General features: G+C 41.6%; 1 protein-coding gene across 8 annotated transcripts in view; it reads right to left on the bottom strand.

The window, feature by feature from the left end:
* Positions 1-2,935: 2,935 nt before the first annotated feature.
* The window catches only part of TUB (TUB bipartite transcription factor), a 181,097-nt gene continuing 166,748 nt past the window's right edge, over positions 2,936-17,284 (bottom strand). For 7 of the 8 annotated variants that reach the window (XM_069803782.1, XM_069803783.1, XM_069803786.1 and 4 more), the window contains one exon: positions 11,010-16,528. In XM_069803782.1, coding sequence (XP_069659883.1) covers positions 16,395-16,528 — 134 coding nt within the window. In that variant the 3' untranslated portion in view covers positions 11,010-16,394. Of the gene's footprint in view, positions 5,593-11,009; positions 16,529-17,284 lie in introns of those variants that run through there. The other variant, XM_069803784.1, reaches the window with a different exon arrangement.

Below are 17,284 nucleotides of genomic sequence, written 5' to 3'. Positions count from 1 at the left end.
TATTTTGGTACAGTTTCACATCTTAGGGGCGTGAGATTGTCTGTAAAAGTTCAGCAAGTGTGGCATGAGTAATTGTGGGTGAACGTTCATACCCCTGTGGGAGTCTGTTAAAGGTATACTGCATTCCCTCCCAAGTGAAAGCAAACTTCTCTTTATCCTCCTCCTTCAAGGGAAGCATAAAGACCATATCTTTTACATCCATCCACGGGTGTGCAGCTGTTCGGTTTGCAATGTTTGGTACAGCAGCTGTTAGCAGGGCTGTATAAGCATTCGGATGCCGATAAGCAATTGTTAAACACCACCTCCCGTCTGGTTTCCGAACTGGCCAGACAGGTGAGTTCTATGGGGAGTGGGTTCTGGAGATCATTTGTTGTTTCTCTGAATCAGCTATGGCATCAGAAATTCCATTTCGCACCGCAGCAGGAATCAGATATTGTGGTACATCAGTCATTGTTGAATTGGGGAGTGCAGGGGCTGCAGGAAGTATCCGCGCTGTGGCCTCCCAGTTTCTGCCGGGGCTGGGGTCTGTGTTTGAGCTGAAGCACCACACACTGCCATTCAGCAGGCGCCAGGTTTGGCCATTTAAAACATTGAAACTTCATGGTGATCTTTAATTGCAAAGCAAGCAGTCGCCACGTTTTCACCCAGGAGCCATAAATTGACCTTGCAGTTTGACACACAACTTCTGCTCCGTTCACACCAGTAATCTTAAATCTTTGCCTTCCGGATTGCACAGGCAGCTTCTCGACATCCTGTTGTGTTAGTATTGAAATTTGTGCTCCCGTATCTATTAAAAACTTCACCAATTGTCTCTTTACATTAGAATGTATCAGCCATCATCACTTAGCCACGGATAAGCCTCCTGCCTTGCAGACAGGCAGGCCCAATTGCCTTCCAGACATTACTCGTCTTTTGACTTCATGTCCTGCAGTTCCTCCCTAGGGGGGAGGAAGAGGTTGCCTCCCTTTGAGGGACTGGCACCGGAGGAGTCGAAATACGTTCCTTCCTTTCACCATTACCTTGTTTCTGGAATGCTTCAATCAGACTCACGGTTAGGCTGACCTTGCATCTCAGCTCCGGGAATGCCTAGGGCAATAGCTTCCCAGTTATGCCAATTCTCACAAGCCCATTCTTCTGAGAAGTTGGGACTCAGATCCACTCCATGCCTCCTTAAATAATTGGTGATACTACTTGCCATCCTGCCAACTACGCCAGTTTGTCGTGGATGGAGCGACGCACCTCGCTCATAAGAGAGAAGCAGCAATATGTTTATTGATATAAAACAGTGATTTAACAAAGTTTGATAGGAAATGCAATGGTAGTTTAACAAGATTCAATGGCAAGGTACACTTGATTATTTACTGCATAGAGGACAGCGTCAGACATAACTGTCAGGGAGACTCTCCCAATGAGTCAAGGAGGTTCAGAAAGGACTCTCTTGTGTTCTAAACGCCTTCTCAGAGAGGAGTTTTGGTGCACCTGGATCCAGTCTTAGTCCCAGACCTGGTCAACAGTTTATGTCTAAAGGACTATATATATAGCCCTCGAGGAGTAACCTTGCGAGGCGTCCCTACTCAAGGGGAGATCCTGGCGTGCAGCCTGCTGCCGTGCAGGAGAGCTCCAGGGGCCCTGGGCTGTCCGCTATTTATGGAGTAAGATAATTGACTTATAGTCATATTTACATAGCAAATACAGATGTTAGTTTCTTCCAAATTTGGCTTGAGTTGGACATTGACCAGCACTGTGGTTAGGTGGGTGCATTGCTCAAATTAGCCCTTGACTATTGTGCCGTTATCCATCTCCTCCAAAACCACACCACCAGACACATCTATTATGACCGCCACTGGTGGTTACCGCTTGAGCAGGGTTATGGGAAATAAAGGTCAGGTGGGGGGGGCACACCTGACAATATGCTCATTTTTCTCAGTGATCTTCCCAAGATGGCTTAGGTAGTGCCCAGAGACCACTCCTCCTCCCTACTGGTAACTACTGTTGTGATCAACCACCTGTCAAAATGCAAGATTATCCAAACCTATATTGTTCCCAATGGAGGAAACTGCAAGTCTCCTGTCACCACAAGTTTCTCAGATAAAAAGGTCTGTTCACTAGCCTTGTAGTCAGAAAATTTTCTCATGTCTAAGCCGACCGCAGTTTGAATTAGTTCTGTCTATCAGAGATATGGAGGACAGATGCTTCTCTTCTGCTTCCCAGTAGCTTTTTACATGTTTGAAGCTGAGGGGGTTTTTGTAATTGTGCATTGATCATTCCTGCCGAAGTATAGTTCTTTGCTCTTGTCCTTCCTGAACTGCACCCCAGGTTTTTCTGGCCATTTTCCAGACTAATTTTGGTAGAAATGAGCAAGCCAAAAATTCAGTCCTTACCAACAGCTAGACTTGGAAAGAGTTGGTTTACCTCACAGCAAACAGCACTGAGGTGGCAGGAATGGGACATGGTCGTTAGGCGGCAGGGACCTAAGGCAGCAAACAAGTGGGCCTCTGCTCAGCCAGTGCTCATTGGCAATCTTGCTGTCCTCTTCATGAAAATGGGTAAAAGGAGTATTTCTACAGTCTGTATCAACTTCAAGTCTTTGAGCTCACAGTCTGATAAAACTTACAGGCTGAAAATGACTATAGGCGTCGTAAAGTCAGGACTGATAGTATAACTTTCTATGGCTGTGTGTTCGGCTTTGAATTCATGTTAGTGTTAAAGGTAAAAATACAGTTTAAACAGTACTGGAAACTCCTTATGTTAAAATAACTTCCATACTCAGTAGGTAATTTATCATGGTATTTCTGTCCTTGGGTAGGGAAAGACATAGTTGTTTCAAACAAATTAATATTTCTGCACAGTGTTCTGCATTGACAAACACTGGAACCTCTATACATACACAAGGTATATTATGTGAAAATACAAAAATCAGTCATTGCACATACCGGTACATAAATACATTTACTCCAGAATAACAAAAGAGTTTCTTTAAAAAATTTACTTTGTAAAAGCATGTCCTTTCAGGTTTATCTAAAACTCTATATAGGTCTGAACAAAAATGAGATGCCTGGCTGCTCGAAACGGGTCAAGAGAGTCTTGTGTGGAAAAAAACGTAATGTATTACAGGCATTATGAAAAAACATGACTGGTTAAATATTAGTTCTCAAGATTAAGACATTTTTTGTCAATTTTGATATTTTCCTCTCTTTAAACCCCATGTAATGTAAAGGAAATCTAGACCATAACATAGTCAAATTCAAATATATCATTGGTTTATTTAAGAAAGGCAAAGAGATGAATTAGATGATGTTTACTGTGGGAATTAAAAATCTCCTGCAAAACCCCCTAACTAAACTGCTTTTTCATTTTATGGCGACAGAAACATTCATGTAGCACTTAAAATTTCTACTTCTCAAAGTTTAAGTAAACAAGTCAGAAACAAAGGTGTATTTTAATTTACAGGCAGATACAGTCCCAATACATTCTGAAATGGGTATTTCTACAGCTGCTCCCAAACACTGGATCTTTCAGACTGTTATTAGTTGGATGAAAACAGTGCTGGGAAATACAAAAACAGTTCAGTGTCTACTAGGAACTGCCAGAAATTAACCACTTCAAAAGTATTTACTTTCTGAGATACTTCTAAAGGTGCACTGAATTACAAAACATCCTCCACAGATGTTTTTTCCCTTGTTCCCCTACTTGAGTATAAGAAATTGTTCAAAAAGGAGAAACAAAAGCCTCAGTCTTTAGTGATGGGGTATGGATTGACTCACTGCATGGATCAATCCCACTGATAAGTCAGCTCAAAGCAAAAGGAAAAGCAGATGGCTATCTGTAATAGATACAGACACTTACATGGAGAGCATTTAAGAGAAATTTTTTAATCTTTTCCACAGAAAGATTTCACTTGTTCAAAATTATTTTAAAAGAGGTTTCAAGTAACAGACTCTTTCAGAGATATTTTGCAATAATTAATGCCAAGACAAATTAATATCATGGTTTAGGCTGTCGGTATGAACAGTGGGAAAGAAGGCTGAGTAATCCCCAGATATCACCAATAGAAATTTTTTTAAGACTACGTACATACGTATATGCATGTGTGCACAGCACAAATGTTTGCACATCTAACATTGGAAAATGTTGGGAAAGTCATAAATTGAACCCACTCCTAATACTGAGAATCCTGCCATACTGGGCAGGTATGTGTGCCCCCTTTATAATTTGTATATAGCTGCCAGATGACCTTATTTTCCTGTCAAAGAGTACAAGATGTTTTATTTGAAACAAACTGTTAGTTTCAGTCACAAGAAAAGAATTTTACACTTTTAAGATACAAACAAAATTAACAAAGCTCTAATATTTGTCTTTTTTCATACATGTTTTACAGTAACCCACTGTAAGAGGTTTCTTTCTTACAGACCTTGTTTCTTAGGGAAACTCCCTGTGTGATTTGCTACTTCTTGTGCAGGGTCAGTTATCCACTATTACCCCTTAAAACATGGGCAATTATTAGCAACATTTTGTTTTTCTAAATGCCCTGTTTAGCTGCAGTAATGCCATCATAGAATTTGATGGCACATTTAATAGAAAAGGTCAACTTCTTCACCAATAGATGTTTTAGATTCCCCTTTGAGTGTGAACAAGGCTTCATGGCATGTACATAAGAGCAAAATTTGGCCTCCCTTCCAAATGCAATTTTCTGAAGTATTCATGCCAGTAATGCCTGATTTTTGAGATCCAGATAAGCCCACTTTTAAACACAGACAGATGAGGAAACATTAGGACTCTTGTAGAGACACACAAGTGTGGCATTATGGAGACACAACAGAAGTTAGAAAGAAATGTTCAGTTACACCAGCAGGCTTTGGATTAGGCCCTAAATAGAAATAAATGGGTGAAAATGTCATCATGAAGACATAAATCAAGCTGTTTAGGAGAGAAACAAATGGTCTGGGCAGAGTTCTTACCAATATAATGCAACATGAGTGGTGACCGTCATAGTCTGTCAATGAATACTGAAATCCATTGCTCACTCTAAGCGATGCCAAGCAGCGTGCCAATTCTCTGGCAAGAAATCACCCTACTGTCACTCCCCAGCACTTACTACTGCCTTGCCTGCACACTGGAGTTCCTCCACATCTGTAAATGTTTGCTTCTCTGTAACCATACTCCTTGGATTGCATGTTCCTTTTTCGGGGCTTAGGGCTCAATGTAGTGCAAGCATAATAAGGAAGGGTTATCTTCTTACATGCAATGCAAACACGTGGGAAGTTCAAATAACTTAGTGCCACAGGTCCCAGTTTTTGCCTTCAGGAGGAACTCTTTCTTCAGTGTTAGGAGAGCTGTATCTTAATGGCTTCGGTTCTGCGGTTACTTTGCTAAGCCTCCATGCCCGTCTTTGCAGCCGCGTCCTCTGACTGGTGACAAGCACACAGGGTGGGAAACGGCACACGGGGAAAAACACACGCTGTTACATAGCAGGATGACAGTAAGCACGTAATAGTTGCACTGCTTAGTGATAAACCCATCTGTAATAAACCCGTTGTGTGTGTTTTTCTTATATGGTGGCTGCTTGCATGAATGCTAAGAGGGGCTCTCGTCCTCCAGATCCAGGCAGATATAAAGGAAGAAGAAAAAGAGAAAGGAAGATTATTTTCCGAGAAACAAGCATATCGCTGATGGGCACTGTAAAAATAAACCTAGTTATACTGGCATCATTTACACCATGCTCCTAGCATCAAACTCTGCTATACTAGTAAAGCAGTTGCTTTAGCATACAGTCCCCAGATCCCTGGCATCCACAAAATCCAAAGAAGAAAGCATACTGTTGTCAGGAAGCTTAAATTCATCATACAGGTAGCAATAAATCAGAGCACTGAAAACCACTGTGGTAGAAAAAGAGAACTTCAGAAACATGGCCTCTAGTGTGTAGGTGTTGAGCTTTGCAAGTACAATTCAAGAAGCCAACTGTTAGAAATGCCGTACTGTAAGTCACAATTGCCACCTTGAGAATACAGAAGGGTGAATCCCTTTACATATGTTCTCCAGTATCTTGGTCAGAAACCTATCCAGCACTTCAAAATTCACCAACAACCTTGAACTGCGCAATGGGATGAATACCCCCGCTGAGGATTATGCAACTGGAATTGAAGGCCACCCTACTTGGAAATGAGAACATATACAGAGGGCTTTAACACAGACATTAACTTTATAGGTTTCACTGACTTCACTTTCTGGAGTGTACCCATATGGAAAAACCTGTACATGTTTGAAACAAGAGAAAGTTATAGATGGAAAAAAAAATATCAGGGAGCTTAAAACAAAACAAGGAAATTGTAGTAACACAGATTACTAAGAAGCTGAAAAGCATCTACCACCTGCCAAGAAAGTATTTGAAGTGATACCAAACAGGGATTCATCCTCATGGATTTGTGCTATGTAGTCCAAAAGACAGAATAACCAGTGCTTTTGAAAGCAGGTTGGGGAAAGGGGGAAAGGGGGAAAGGGGGAAGGGGGAAAGGGGGAAGGGGGGAAAGGGGGAAGGGGGGAAAGGGGGAAGGGGGGAAAGGGGGAAGGGGGAAAGGGGGAAGGGGGAAAGGGGGAAGGGGGAAAGGGGGAAGGGGAAAGGGGGAAGGGGGGAAGGGGAAAGGGGGAAAGGGAAAGGGGGAAGGGGGGAAAGGGGGAAGGGGGGAAAGGGGGAAGGGGGGAAAGGGGGAAGGGGGGAAAGGGGGAAAGGGGGGAAAGGGGGAAGGGGGGAAAGGGGGAAGGGGGAAAGGGGGAAGGGGGAAAGGGGGAAGGGGGAAAGGGGGAAGGGGGGAAAGGGGGAAGGGGGGAAGGGGGGAAAGGGGGAAAGGGGGAAGGGGGAAAGGGGGAAGGGGGGAAGGGGGGAAAGGGGGAAGGGGGGAAAGGGGGAAGGGGGAAAGGGGGAAAGGGGGAAAGGGGGAAAGGGGGAAAGGGGGAAAGGGGGAAAGGGGGAAGGGGGGAAGGGGGGAAGGGGGGAAGGGGGGAAGGGGAAAGGGGGAAGGGGGAAGGGGGAAGGGGGAAGGGGGAAGGGGGGAAGGGGGGAAGGGGGGAGGGGAAAGGGGGAAAGGGGGAAAGGGGGAAAGGGGGAAGGGGAAAGGGGGGAAGGGGGGAGGGGGGAAGGGGGGAAGGGGGGAAGGGGGGAAAGGGGGAAAGGGGGAAGGGGGGAAGGGGGGAAGGGGGGAAGGGGGGAAGGGGGGAAGGGGGGAAGGGGGGAAGGGGGGAAGGGGGGAAGGGGGAAGGGGGGAAGGGGGGAAGGGGGGAAGGGGGGAAGGGGGGAAGGGGGGAAGGGGGAAGGGGGGAAGGGGGAAAGGGGGAAAGGGGGAAAGGGGGAAAGGGGGAAGGGGAAAGGGGGAAAGGGGGAAAGGGGGAAAGGGGGAAAGGGGGAAAGGGGGAAAGGGGGAAAGGGGGAAAGGGGGAAAGGGGGAAAGAGAAGAGAAAAGAAAAACAACAACAAAACCCCTTGTCATAGTGTCATTGAATTCAGTAACTCTTGAGGATCCATCATAGTTTAAGAGCCATATTCCACAATCAGCTTTTTAGGATGACATTGTTACAAATCTTCTAAGAGTAAGCATCACTGCGGTAGCCCTACTTTAAACCAGAAGTTAGAATTCACAGTACACAGCATTTTTATATTTGCAGCCTACATTATGAGACACTGAATGTCCAGATAAATACAGTTAGGGATGAAATACAGCCCCACTGATTTTTTTACTTGGGAAAACTCAGTGGGCCTGATTTAAGTTATTTGCTGAGCAACTTTTCAATTCCTGACACTTGCACAGCGCCCTCATGTTTGTTCTGGGCCGTCCTCATAAATTAATATGCATGAAATGTGATTTTGGAGTAATTTCAATTGCCTGATGAGAACTCTCTGTAGTAATGTGGTTTGGTTTTCCACTATTCCAAACTGAAGTGAAACAGTTTTATTCTTCACAATGAAGTTCAAAACAGAGACCCTCTGTCTACTAGTTGGTCACCCATGGCAATAGCTAGAACACAGGTTTAGGGACTAAGAACTTAGTTCTAGTGCCAGCTCTAAAAATTACTCTTTGTTTCTTTGTCTGTTTGCTTTTATAAGCCGCAAATTAGAGCTTCACTGCCATCAAAAGGATACTAATACTCACCTGCTGCTCCTGGACTGCTGTAAGGCTTTACTAGCTGACATGTAGCATCTTTGTGAAGTATTTTTAGTTTGTGGGTGTTTGTTAAGGCTGGTATTTACTAACGTAATCACAGATTGGCCCCAAGATGGAAGATACTGCAATAAGAATAAAAGTATCAACATAACCCCCCAAAAAAAGAAAGTGGTGCCATTTTGGTGAGAGAGGGCTGTATCTTTGGACCGGGTCCTCAGACTGTGTCCCAGATGTAGTACGCAACAGGGTATCACAGGATGTTTCATGGCACACACTGCTCTGCCAGTAGTAAGATTCCTGGTTGGAAAAAAAGCCCTCTGTCAATCCAGGCACATAGCACTAGAAGTTAATGATTTTGCCTAGAAATCCTGTTTTTTTTCTTAGATGAAAACTTTCTATTTTTAGTATCAAATACCACATCTCCACATGTAAGGCAGCAGAAAATGAGGCAGAGACTTTAGTAGAAAACACTGCTCTATTTGCATTTAGCACTGGAAGTACTGACGTTCAGAAATAAACGTAGTGGTGCACAAAAAAGCAGTATCGTAAGGCAAAACACAAGGAAAGCGTATTATAATAGCTACGTTGTGTTTTTCCAGCAGGACTATCAAGCACTGCTCACACGTCAACTGAGAAAATTGCTGGAAAAAGCAGCTACCTCTCAACAAAATCAACTTGGTACACCTATAGCTACTTCAAAGACTATTTTCTTTGAGCTCAAACTACATCTTTGAAAACGTTTTTAGAATAGCTAAAAAATACCATAATGTTTAAAGACACATCAGGATCAATATAGTTCTACTTCTAGCCAGCAAGGACAGGAGATTCTCCCTAGGGAAGAGAACAGGATCGTAATAATTGGGTTATCTTCTGATGTCCCCAGACTGGAATGAAAACCTCCTTTTACAAGGTGCCAGAGCTCACCAACTTGTTTGAACACTGAACTTCATAGCGTGAGCAGTGCCCAAAGCCCACTGTCACAAAACATACTCTGGTTTTGTGTACTTGTGAGATTTTCTGCACTGGCAAAATAAGCAATCTCATGACATAATTTTCCAAGACATCAAGACTAAATGTCTGATAAAATTACACTTGCCTAGACAGTAAGCACAGCCTTTAAAAAAAATAAAATAAATTCAAAGGAAGTGAAAATATTCCCAGTTATTTGGTAAGTCAACATAGGAAAGGTACATGATTTCTTACGTGATGTTCAAGAATGCCTAAGAGAATTGGGAAGTGCACTCCTGTTAGGATTGTGGACATCCCATCACTTACTGTGTCCTCACCACACTGACAGATTCCTGCAGCCAAAGTCTGGCAGTCTGCATAGGCCAAACTCTATTCTGCTTGCACGGATGGAGCTGCAGGACCAGGAGCTTACTGCTTAAACGAGAGCTCAAACTTCAAGACAAGCTTAGGAAAGACAATTTTGAACAAATAATTTCCTTGTAATTTCACCCAATCTGTAAGCATTAAAATCAGCTAGATTTTAATGTTAAGATCTATAAAAATGTTTATAAATTACAATCTGTTACTTTGAGAGAGTTCACTTCATAAATTACTGATACTTCTAATGGCATTGTGCCAACTGGGATAACCTCAGTAAGAAGCCACAGATACAGGGTGAAATGTGAGAAACAGATTGCATTGTAAACATCCCATGTGAGTATAAAGGTAGTCATAAATCATGAGACTCATTGTTTTTAAATCAGATGTGCGTGACAGAGTCAAACAGCTGAGTCACATCCAAGAAAAAAAAAAAACAAAACAGAAGTACAAAAAGGCAATTTGCAGCACAATCACCGAGGGTCTCAGTTTGCTACATAAAAGTATAAATAGGTGGTTGCATTAACTGAACCTCTGCAACATGTTCAGGAATAATAGTTTTAAAACAACTGATTGTGCAGACTAAAACATAACCAACAACACATCACTGTGAGAAGGAAAAGGGTATCAGATGGTTTGTCCTTACTGTGTTTTCTGCACATTTAGTGACCAAAAATGACACAAGGTAAAAAACTCAAGCCTCACCAAAATCACTGACAAGATTTCCACAGAATTCAACAGTGTCAAGTTTTATCGTAAGAGATTGGTTAGCTATTCCATTTCTACACAGGTGGCAGAAAACTGTTCATATTTTACTGTGGTTTGTTCAGTGAGAATTAAATAGGGTACTTAGCACGCCAGCACCACCTGCCATCCACCAGCCTCAAAACACTCCTGAGAAGCCTCTCAGCAGAACAGGGACAGACACAGGCAGGTCCGAAAACTATTATTTCCATTCAACTCGTTGGAACTGAGGCACAAAGAGGTTACAAGATTTGCACAAAGTCACACAGTCAGCTGGGATTAAAACCCAGGTGACCTGATCCCCAGGCCTGTGTTCTAACAGCTGCTGGACTGCCTAAAAGACTAGGCTGATTTTAACACAGGTTTGTGACTCTTCAGGACTTTTTTTGCATGCAGGCAGTACCTAAGCACAGAATAGATGCAGGAGTACTCACTGGTACTTGCTGGGTTCTGACTCTCAAGTAGGACTTCATTCGAGTTCATGTGCTAGCAAGCTTTTGTCAGAGTAATTTTCAAACTGCCATTGTAGACTTAAATAAAACCATGATAAGCTTTCAGTGTTATTGCATAATCCAATTATAAAAGGAATAGGAAGGGTTTTTTTCTCAAAAACGTAAGTGTAAGCTTTCTGAACTCTGTCCTCCTCCTAAAGCAATTTAGCAAACCAGTGTACTGGTTCCATTAAACAGTTTTAAGAGAGCCAGTTAATTCAAGTCTTCTCAGTGAAGGTATGGATAAACATACCCTTACTGAAAAAGAGGAATCCAAAATTTCCAGACAGTTAAATAAAATACAACATATAAAATAAGTTTTAATGCATTTTCATCCAATATACAGGCATTTGTGAGTATCAGCTACTGAGCTATAGTTCATAGCAAAATACCAAAACATCGAGATAGTTGTGCAAATCCTTTTCTTAATTCCTTCACGAGCCACAGAAAGAACTGAAAAATATCTACACAATTAATTTCAAACACTTACAGAGCAGAACCCTGGAAGGTACATTTCATACATGAAGAACAACAGAAACCCGTTTTCATTAAGTAGCACATACAAGAGAAGCCTACAGCTACAGTTAGATTAATTCTAGTGCAAGATTTATATGTATAAAACTACTTTCTTCTAGTAATCAAAATGAGGCCTTTTGAGAAATCTGAGTCATCAGCCCATAATTCTAATAAAGGTGACCGCTGCTTTATCACACCTGCTGTCCTTATTTGCCAAGCAAAGATATTTTATTGGTGAACACACACTGCTCTAAAACCATGAAAAATCTTGCAAATGTTGTAGGAAAGCAATGGGATAGTACTGGGGAACTAGTTAGAATGTCACAGGATCAAACCCAAAATCTTCCCTCTGACACCTGCCACACACCAGGAGAAACTCTTTGTGCCCAAAACACCAGGCAACCCCCTGTCCTATCCTACTAAAATAACCAAAGAAAAAATATTCTGATGCTGGTCTAGAGTCATCGTCTCTTCAGGGCAAGAACACGCTTGCCATGTGACATCCCACCCTTGTTGTATACTTATGTGAAATCACTAATAAATTAATAGTAAAATTTGTAAAAAGCTAAGATACAAGAACGGGAGTGATTTTCTATACTAAGGTCTGGGTTGATTTCCTTCTTTTTTAATGGGCAACACTCAGGTAGGGTAAGATTTTTGTACGTAGAAAAGTACGTCTAATGCTCAGTACTTCTAGAGACCTCACTGATGTCTCTGTTGAAAATCCCTCCTTTTGTTCATCAAAAGGGAGCAAAAAAACAGAAAGTTCGAATTGATGGCATTGGTTCACCGCGACCAATAAAACTCAGTGGTGTCATTTGACTCCACAATGATGTTTCCTGACCATGCAGCCAGCAGGTTTTATTACAGAGCCCTTTTCACTAAAGCTCCTTCAGTTCTAGTACCTCATGAGGACAGCCAGCTGGGAACTCCTGCACTATTGTAAGGCAACTTGGATAGTGAGAGATTTACCTAGTAATTATTACAAAACCATTCTCACAGACTTCTTGGCATCAGAATTTGTAATGGTGGCATACAACATTACTATTTTATGTGCCATGTATTATCCTGCAAAAGGAGTGATGTCTAGCTTTTAAAAAAATAAACTCTATTTTAGGGCATCAACACACTTCAGCTCACAAAATCACTTTCAACCTTTTGAAAAAGGAAAAATAAGGCAGGACTACAAAGGGAATCTGTTTAACAGTCTCCCTCCAGGCTTGTGGACAGTTCTGCTCATTGATTTGCAACCAATGGTTTGGAAACTCTAGTAACCAAATGTTTACTGAGAAAAATTCTGATTATATTTTAGGCAAGCTTTTTTATCTGCTACCTTTTAATGTGTTAATTTACTCTACTGAAAAGCCAAAGGGCCAAATTCACCCCTCTGATAAGGCTTCTATTATAAGAGCATCACTGGATGTGCACCAAAGGCATTATTCATCTGTGGAGAGATCACTGAGTAGTAATGTCAAAATAAACACTTCCAAGTTGCACATCCTTGAAGAAAAGATAAAGGGATTGTGAAAAGAATAAGAAGGAACAGAACATCAGAGATAAATAAAATTAGATAAAGGGCCAGGAAGAAACTGTTTGATGTAAACAGAGTGACAAGTTAGATTAAGAACTCTCATTAAAGCATGCAGTATTTGCCTATAAGCAATTCAGGCAAGGAATTTTGTTTACAACTCTCTGCCAAAATCAACAGCAGATGCAAAAAAATCATCAATATTGGGATTTTGAATAATATTAAAACTACTGCATCCAAATACTCACTAGGGCTATGTGAAGGAAGTACACAGCTTGGTGCCATTATATGCTTTGTCACACTGAGTAAACAAGGTTATGCCCTGTGGCACGTTGACATGCAGGCCCTGCAGAAGCTACTACGAATATGAGTGTGCCACTAACTACTCCTGGGTTACTTTAGTGTTCATATATATCTGAAAATATATACTGGTGCCAAGATTTTATTGCTGGTGTGGAGGAAAATCTAACCTTGTGAGGACGGTGTAATCTCAGGCATGACTGTACATTAAGACAGAACCTGCTGTGACTTTACCAAGTTAGGAAAACAAATTTGGAGATGAGCTGGAAAGCTTGTGATATCGCCTTGCATTGACATGCAGTAGTGACCTTCACCAGAAAATGTCCATTAGAAATTATATAGATGCTAAATTAAAAGCAACCGCTTCCGGAGCAGATGGCGATGGTCAAGTGAATCAAAACAATCCAGTACCTTGCTCAACAACAGTGAGGAATTAGGGTTTTGGCAAAGGCCACTAGGTGCAAATCCTATTGTAACTGAACCAGATTTAATGAGAGCTCCTCATTCCTCTTACCCCCTGGTTAACATCTCCCTCTAAGTGACCTCAATTTATGGTGGGGGTTTTTTTGTTCAGCAGCTTGTTGGCTGATGTCCCTGTATGATTCTGTTAAGATGATGGGAATTTGAGTCACCACTTTCCTCCTGGCATGCTTACAGGTTAAAAAAATACCTGGCTGGGAAGAACACGCAGTGAGAGTGAAGTTACACAATGTGCTGGCAGCAAAACTGTCCCAAGAAGCTGAACTCTCTGCCTTTCCCCAGCCCCTCATTCTCACCCTTGTGCAGGAGTTCACTGCACATCAGCTTCCCTTTCGTGCCGATTCCCTGTGGGGACACAATGCAAGTCAGACTATTGTTATGATCCGCATTAAAAATAACCCTTCCTAAACCAACTCCACTACTAAAGCCAACAGATTGTATATTTGCACCATAAGACACTTAGTTCCTTTGACAGAGTTGTGTTGTGCACAGAAAGAGGCAGAAGAACTATGTCAGGTGCTATTTTCTCAGGCTTTAAAGAAAACATATGACTGGCAAGCCACAGAATTAAAGCCATGCAGAGTCAACCATTCCCATGCTGCAGAGTTCTGGAAATCCACATCATACCTAAATACCAGCAGTGGGAATTCCTGTCTGTTTCTGCAGTAGTCTAAACAAAAAATTCTGGTTATCATTGGAGCTAGTTTTTAAAGACTGACCTGAGGCAACCAAAGGCCTAAGGGCCTTCTCTGTCAAAATCCAAAGTGAGATCACAGATGGGGATGTGAAGTGGTGGGAAAGCACCGACTACAGGGGAAAACAAAGCATCCACGTGCAAAGCCTAAGTATCACACTGTGGCTCACGACTCATCATTTTGATCATTCATTGAGGGAAATGACTGCTCATTTTTCTCAAACAAAAGGTGTCTTTCCATTTTATACCACTACGTGGAAAGGCTTCTTGTAAAAAGATTTGACAAAAATGACAGACCCTCCTGTTATCTAAAGATGACATTTGACAGGCTGAGTCCATCAACAAAACACTGTTCAAAGCCAGCAGACTTTTTTCCATAAATTTTAAAAAAGATTAGAAAAAATGCTGGCAATTACTTATTTCCATCTCTTATCTGAAATTTCCTTGTCTGTATATGGGGAGGAGACCTGAAGGCAAATGTGAAGAAGAGAGCATTTTTCTTTTATTAGTTGAAATTATGCAGTCCAAATGGCACAACCTCTCCTTATGGCCTGTCCTCTATAGTCAAAAATGGACTGACAGCTATGAGACAGGCAGATCTGATCTCAACTTCTCATTACATAATCTTTGGTTGTGCAGTGCAAGAGCCTATAAAGAGTAAAAAGGAGGATCTGAATCCACACAGTATAAAACGCAACTACTTCTTCACTCACATTTCAGTACCCTTCTGGTGAACTACATACAAATTCTACTACTCTGTGTGCTGTTTAGGATAACATTGTACAGAACAATGGCAGAAAGATTCATTATTTTTAAAGGTGTTTTACAGTGTGCTTTCAGTTGCAGCTCTTGGCTTTTGAGATGCTCAGAAGAGAAGAGAATGGCTTGTTCTTTGCTTGTGTTTTGAAATGGTATTTGTTTATATATTCCAGCTATATCAGGAAAAACAAAACAAAAATCCACACTATTTTAAGCTATTCTGTGTCCTGCCAGTGTCTCATTTGTATGCAGTATACACTAGATTTGCCTAGAAGGATTTAGCTCAGTAGCTGGCACGTTTACATTAGAGAACAACATACAGAGTTTCAATCGATATCAAGCGTTCTTACAATGGGAAATAAATATGAAAAGTGGTTGTTGCTTAAAGTTCAAAAAATGCAATCAACAAATTGTAAAATCACAAAAGGCCAGACAAATTTAATAAAATATTTCCATTTACCTTCCTCAGCTTTACACAGCCTGTTCAAAATAATAAGATTCTCTGTGGAGAGCCTTTATCCAACTGTTTATATCACTTCATACAAAATATGTGTTTGAATTACCACAGCAATACAAGGATATAAATTCCCAACACGCGACATGCCAAATTCAACTTAAGTTATGCTTTCTTGGCATCTAGACCTTTTCCTTTTCCTTTTCTGTATTCCAAATACATTTTCATTTGAAACAAATTAAAAAGCACATAGATGTTAAAACATAATGACAGCTTAGAATTCAAGTGACTTGTGCAACATTGTTTTGTGCTTTCTACTTCTCCATTTCCTCCTACTGCAATTAAAATTCATCATGCCCTACTACATATACAACAGCAATGCATCAAGTTCAGTCCAGTATGGGTTTTCAACCTTCAGACTCGGCTTTATACTACACGAGATCCTTGCACATTCAAAAAAGTGCATCTTTTTTGTGATCTTTCTTTTACGCTGGATGATGTGAAGCTCTGATTAGTCGATGTAGGAATGCAACCTTGAGGTATGATTGCAGCCTCAGAATAATTCTTAAATGTAAAAAGAAATTTTTCGAGCGTGCACGCCCTTTCTGGATTTAAAAAAAGACACCGTTATAATGGTGCTACTAGAGCCATGGTACAGTACATCATGGCACATCTCCATAACATAATCAAGAACATGAGATAGAACTTCTATTTACACAAACTTGATGCCACTTCCAGAAAAATATGACAGAAAAAAAAGGAAAATATTATTTCCTGAATGTCCTGAATTTTTAGAAGATTCCTTTTCTGTTCTCTTCCGCAATAGAGTGGTCCTCCACAACTGCATTTTCCCTGACCTGTTTATAGTATGGACTGTAAGTGACAGTGGCAGGAATTGGGAATCATATGGCAAACTGCTTCCTTTGAGAGGAGGCTCACCCATGCCCCTTTACTCACAAGCCAGCTTGCTGTCAAAACTTGAAAGGGCAATAGCAAAGGCTTGTAGTGCGCACATTGGGTAGTTGTAGTCCATGGTGAACACATCCTCAGCCACGCGGCCAAACTGCATCACTATATAGTCAGCTGCAAAAAAGGTCATAAAAGGTGACAAAGCATTATTTTTGTTTGCAGCCCTTACTAAGTAAGTACGCATTCAACATCATCTTCTGGCCAGTTCAACAAAATACAAACAAATCATGCTCACTCATCAAACTTCGCAACACTTATTCATGCAAGTGGGTGTGCTCATAGCTTGAGTGAGAAACAGTTGAGTGATAAAGGATTGCAAGACTTGTTACTCAAGAGGAAATCTCAGCCTCATTCACAGTTTGAAATGTTTAACTGCAGGAGCAGGTATAATTGTTTCACCTTATAAAATGCAGCAAATGCATACACCAATGTTTCAAATTCAAGTGTTTCTCTCGGAGAATGGCACAGCCATTTTCACCAGTTTCCAATATTCTCCTGCAGTCTAAGCATGGCACTGGTGTAGTCCAGTGCGCTCCAGCACCTAGTGACTATGCCTGCCTAAAGTGAGCATAAAGTGGGGCACTATCACTCCGCTCCAGCACTTGTCTTTATCACTGCTCCAACAACTGTACCTAAGCTTGAGAAAAAAGGGGGCTGTACATTGCTGGCAGAAAGCAGCACATCGGTAAGGTCCTAGTGATGGTGTGAAAGGCAGCCCTGACATTTTCAGGGTGTCCTGTAGGGCTAATGCTACAAAGAGTAGTAATGGCAAAGTGGATGTGCAGTGGGACCAATCTGACTGCCACTATCTCCAGCTGGGCAGCATATGGGGACCACAGTGAACAAAAAAAACAAGGAAGAATTGTGTGA

Source organism: Haliaeetus albicilla, chromosome 16 (genome assembly GCF_947461875.1).
Source record: "Haliaeetus albicilla chromosome 16, bHalAlb1.1, whole genome shotgun sequence".
NCBI classification, from domain to species: domain Eukaryota; kingdom Metazoa; phylum Chordata; class Aves; order Accipitriformes; family Accipitridae; genus Haliaeetus; species Haliaeetus albicilla.
Note: the sequence above shows the minus strand (reverse complement) of the source record. Positions and strands in the feature narration are given on the sequence as shown.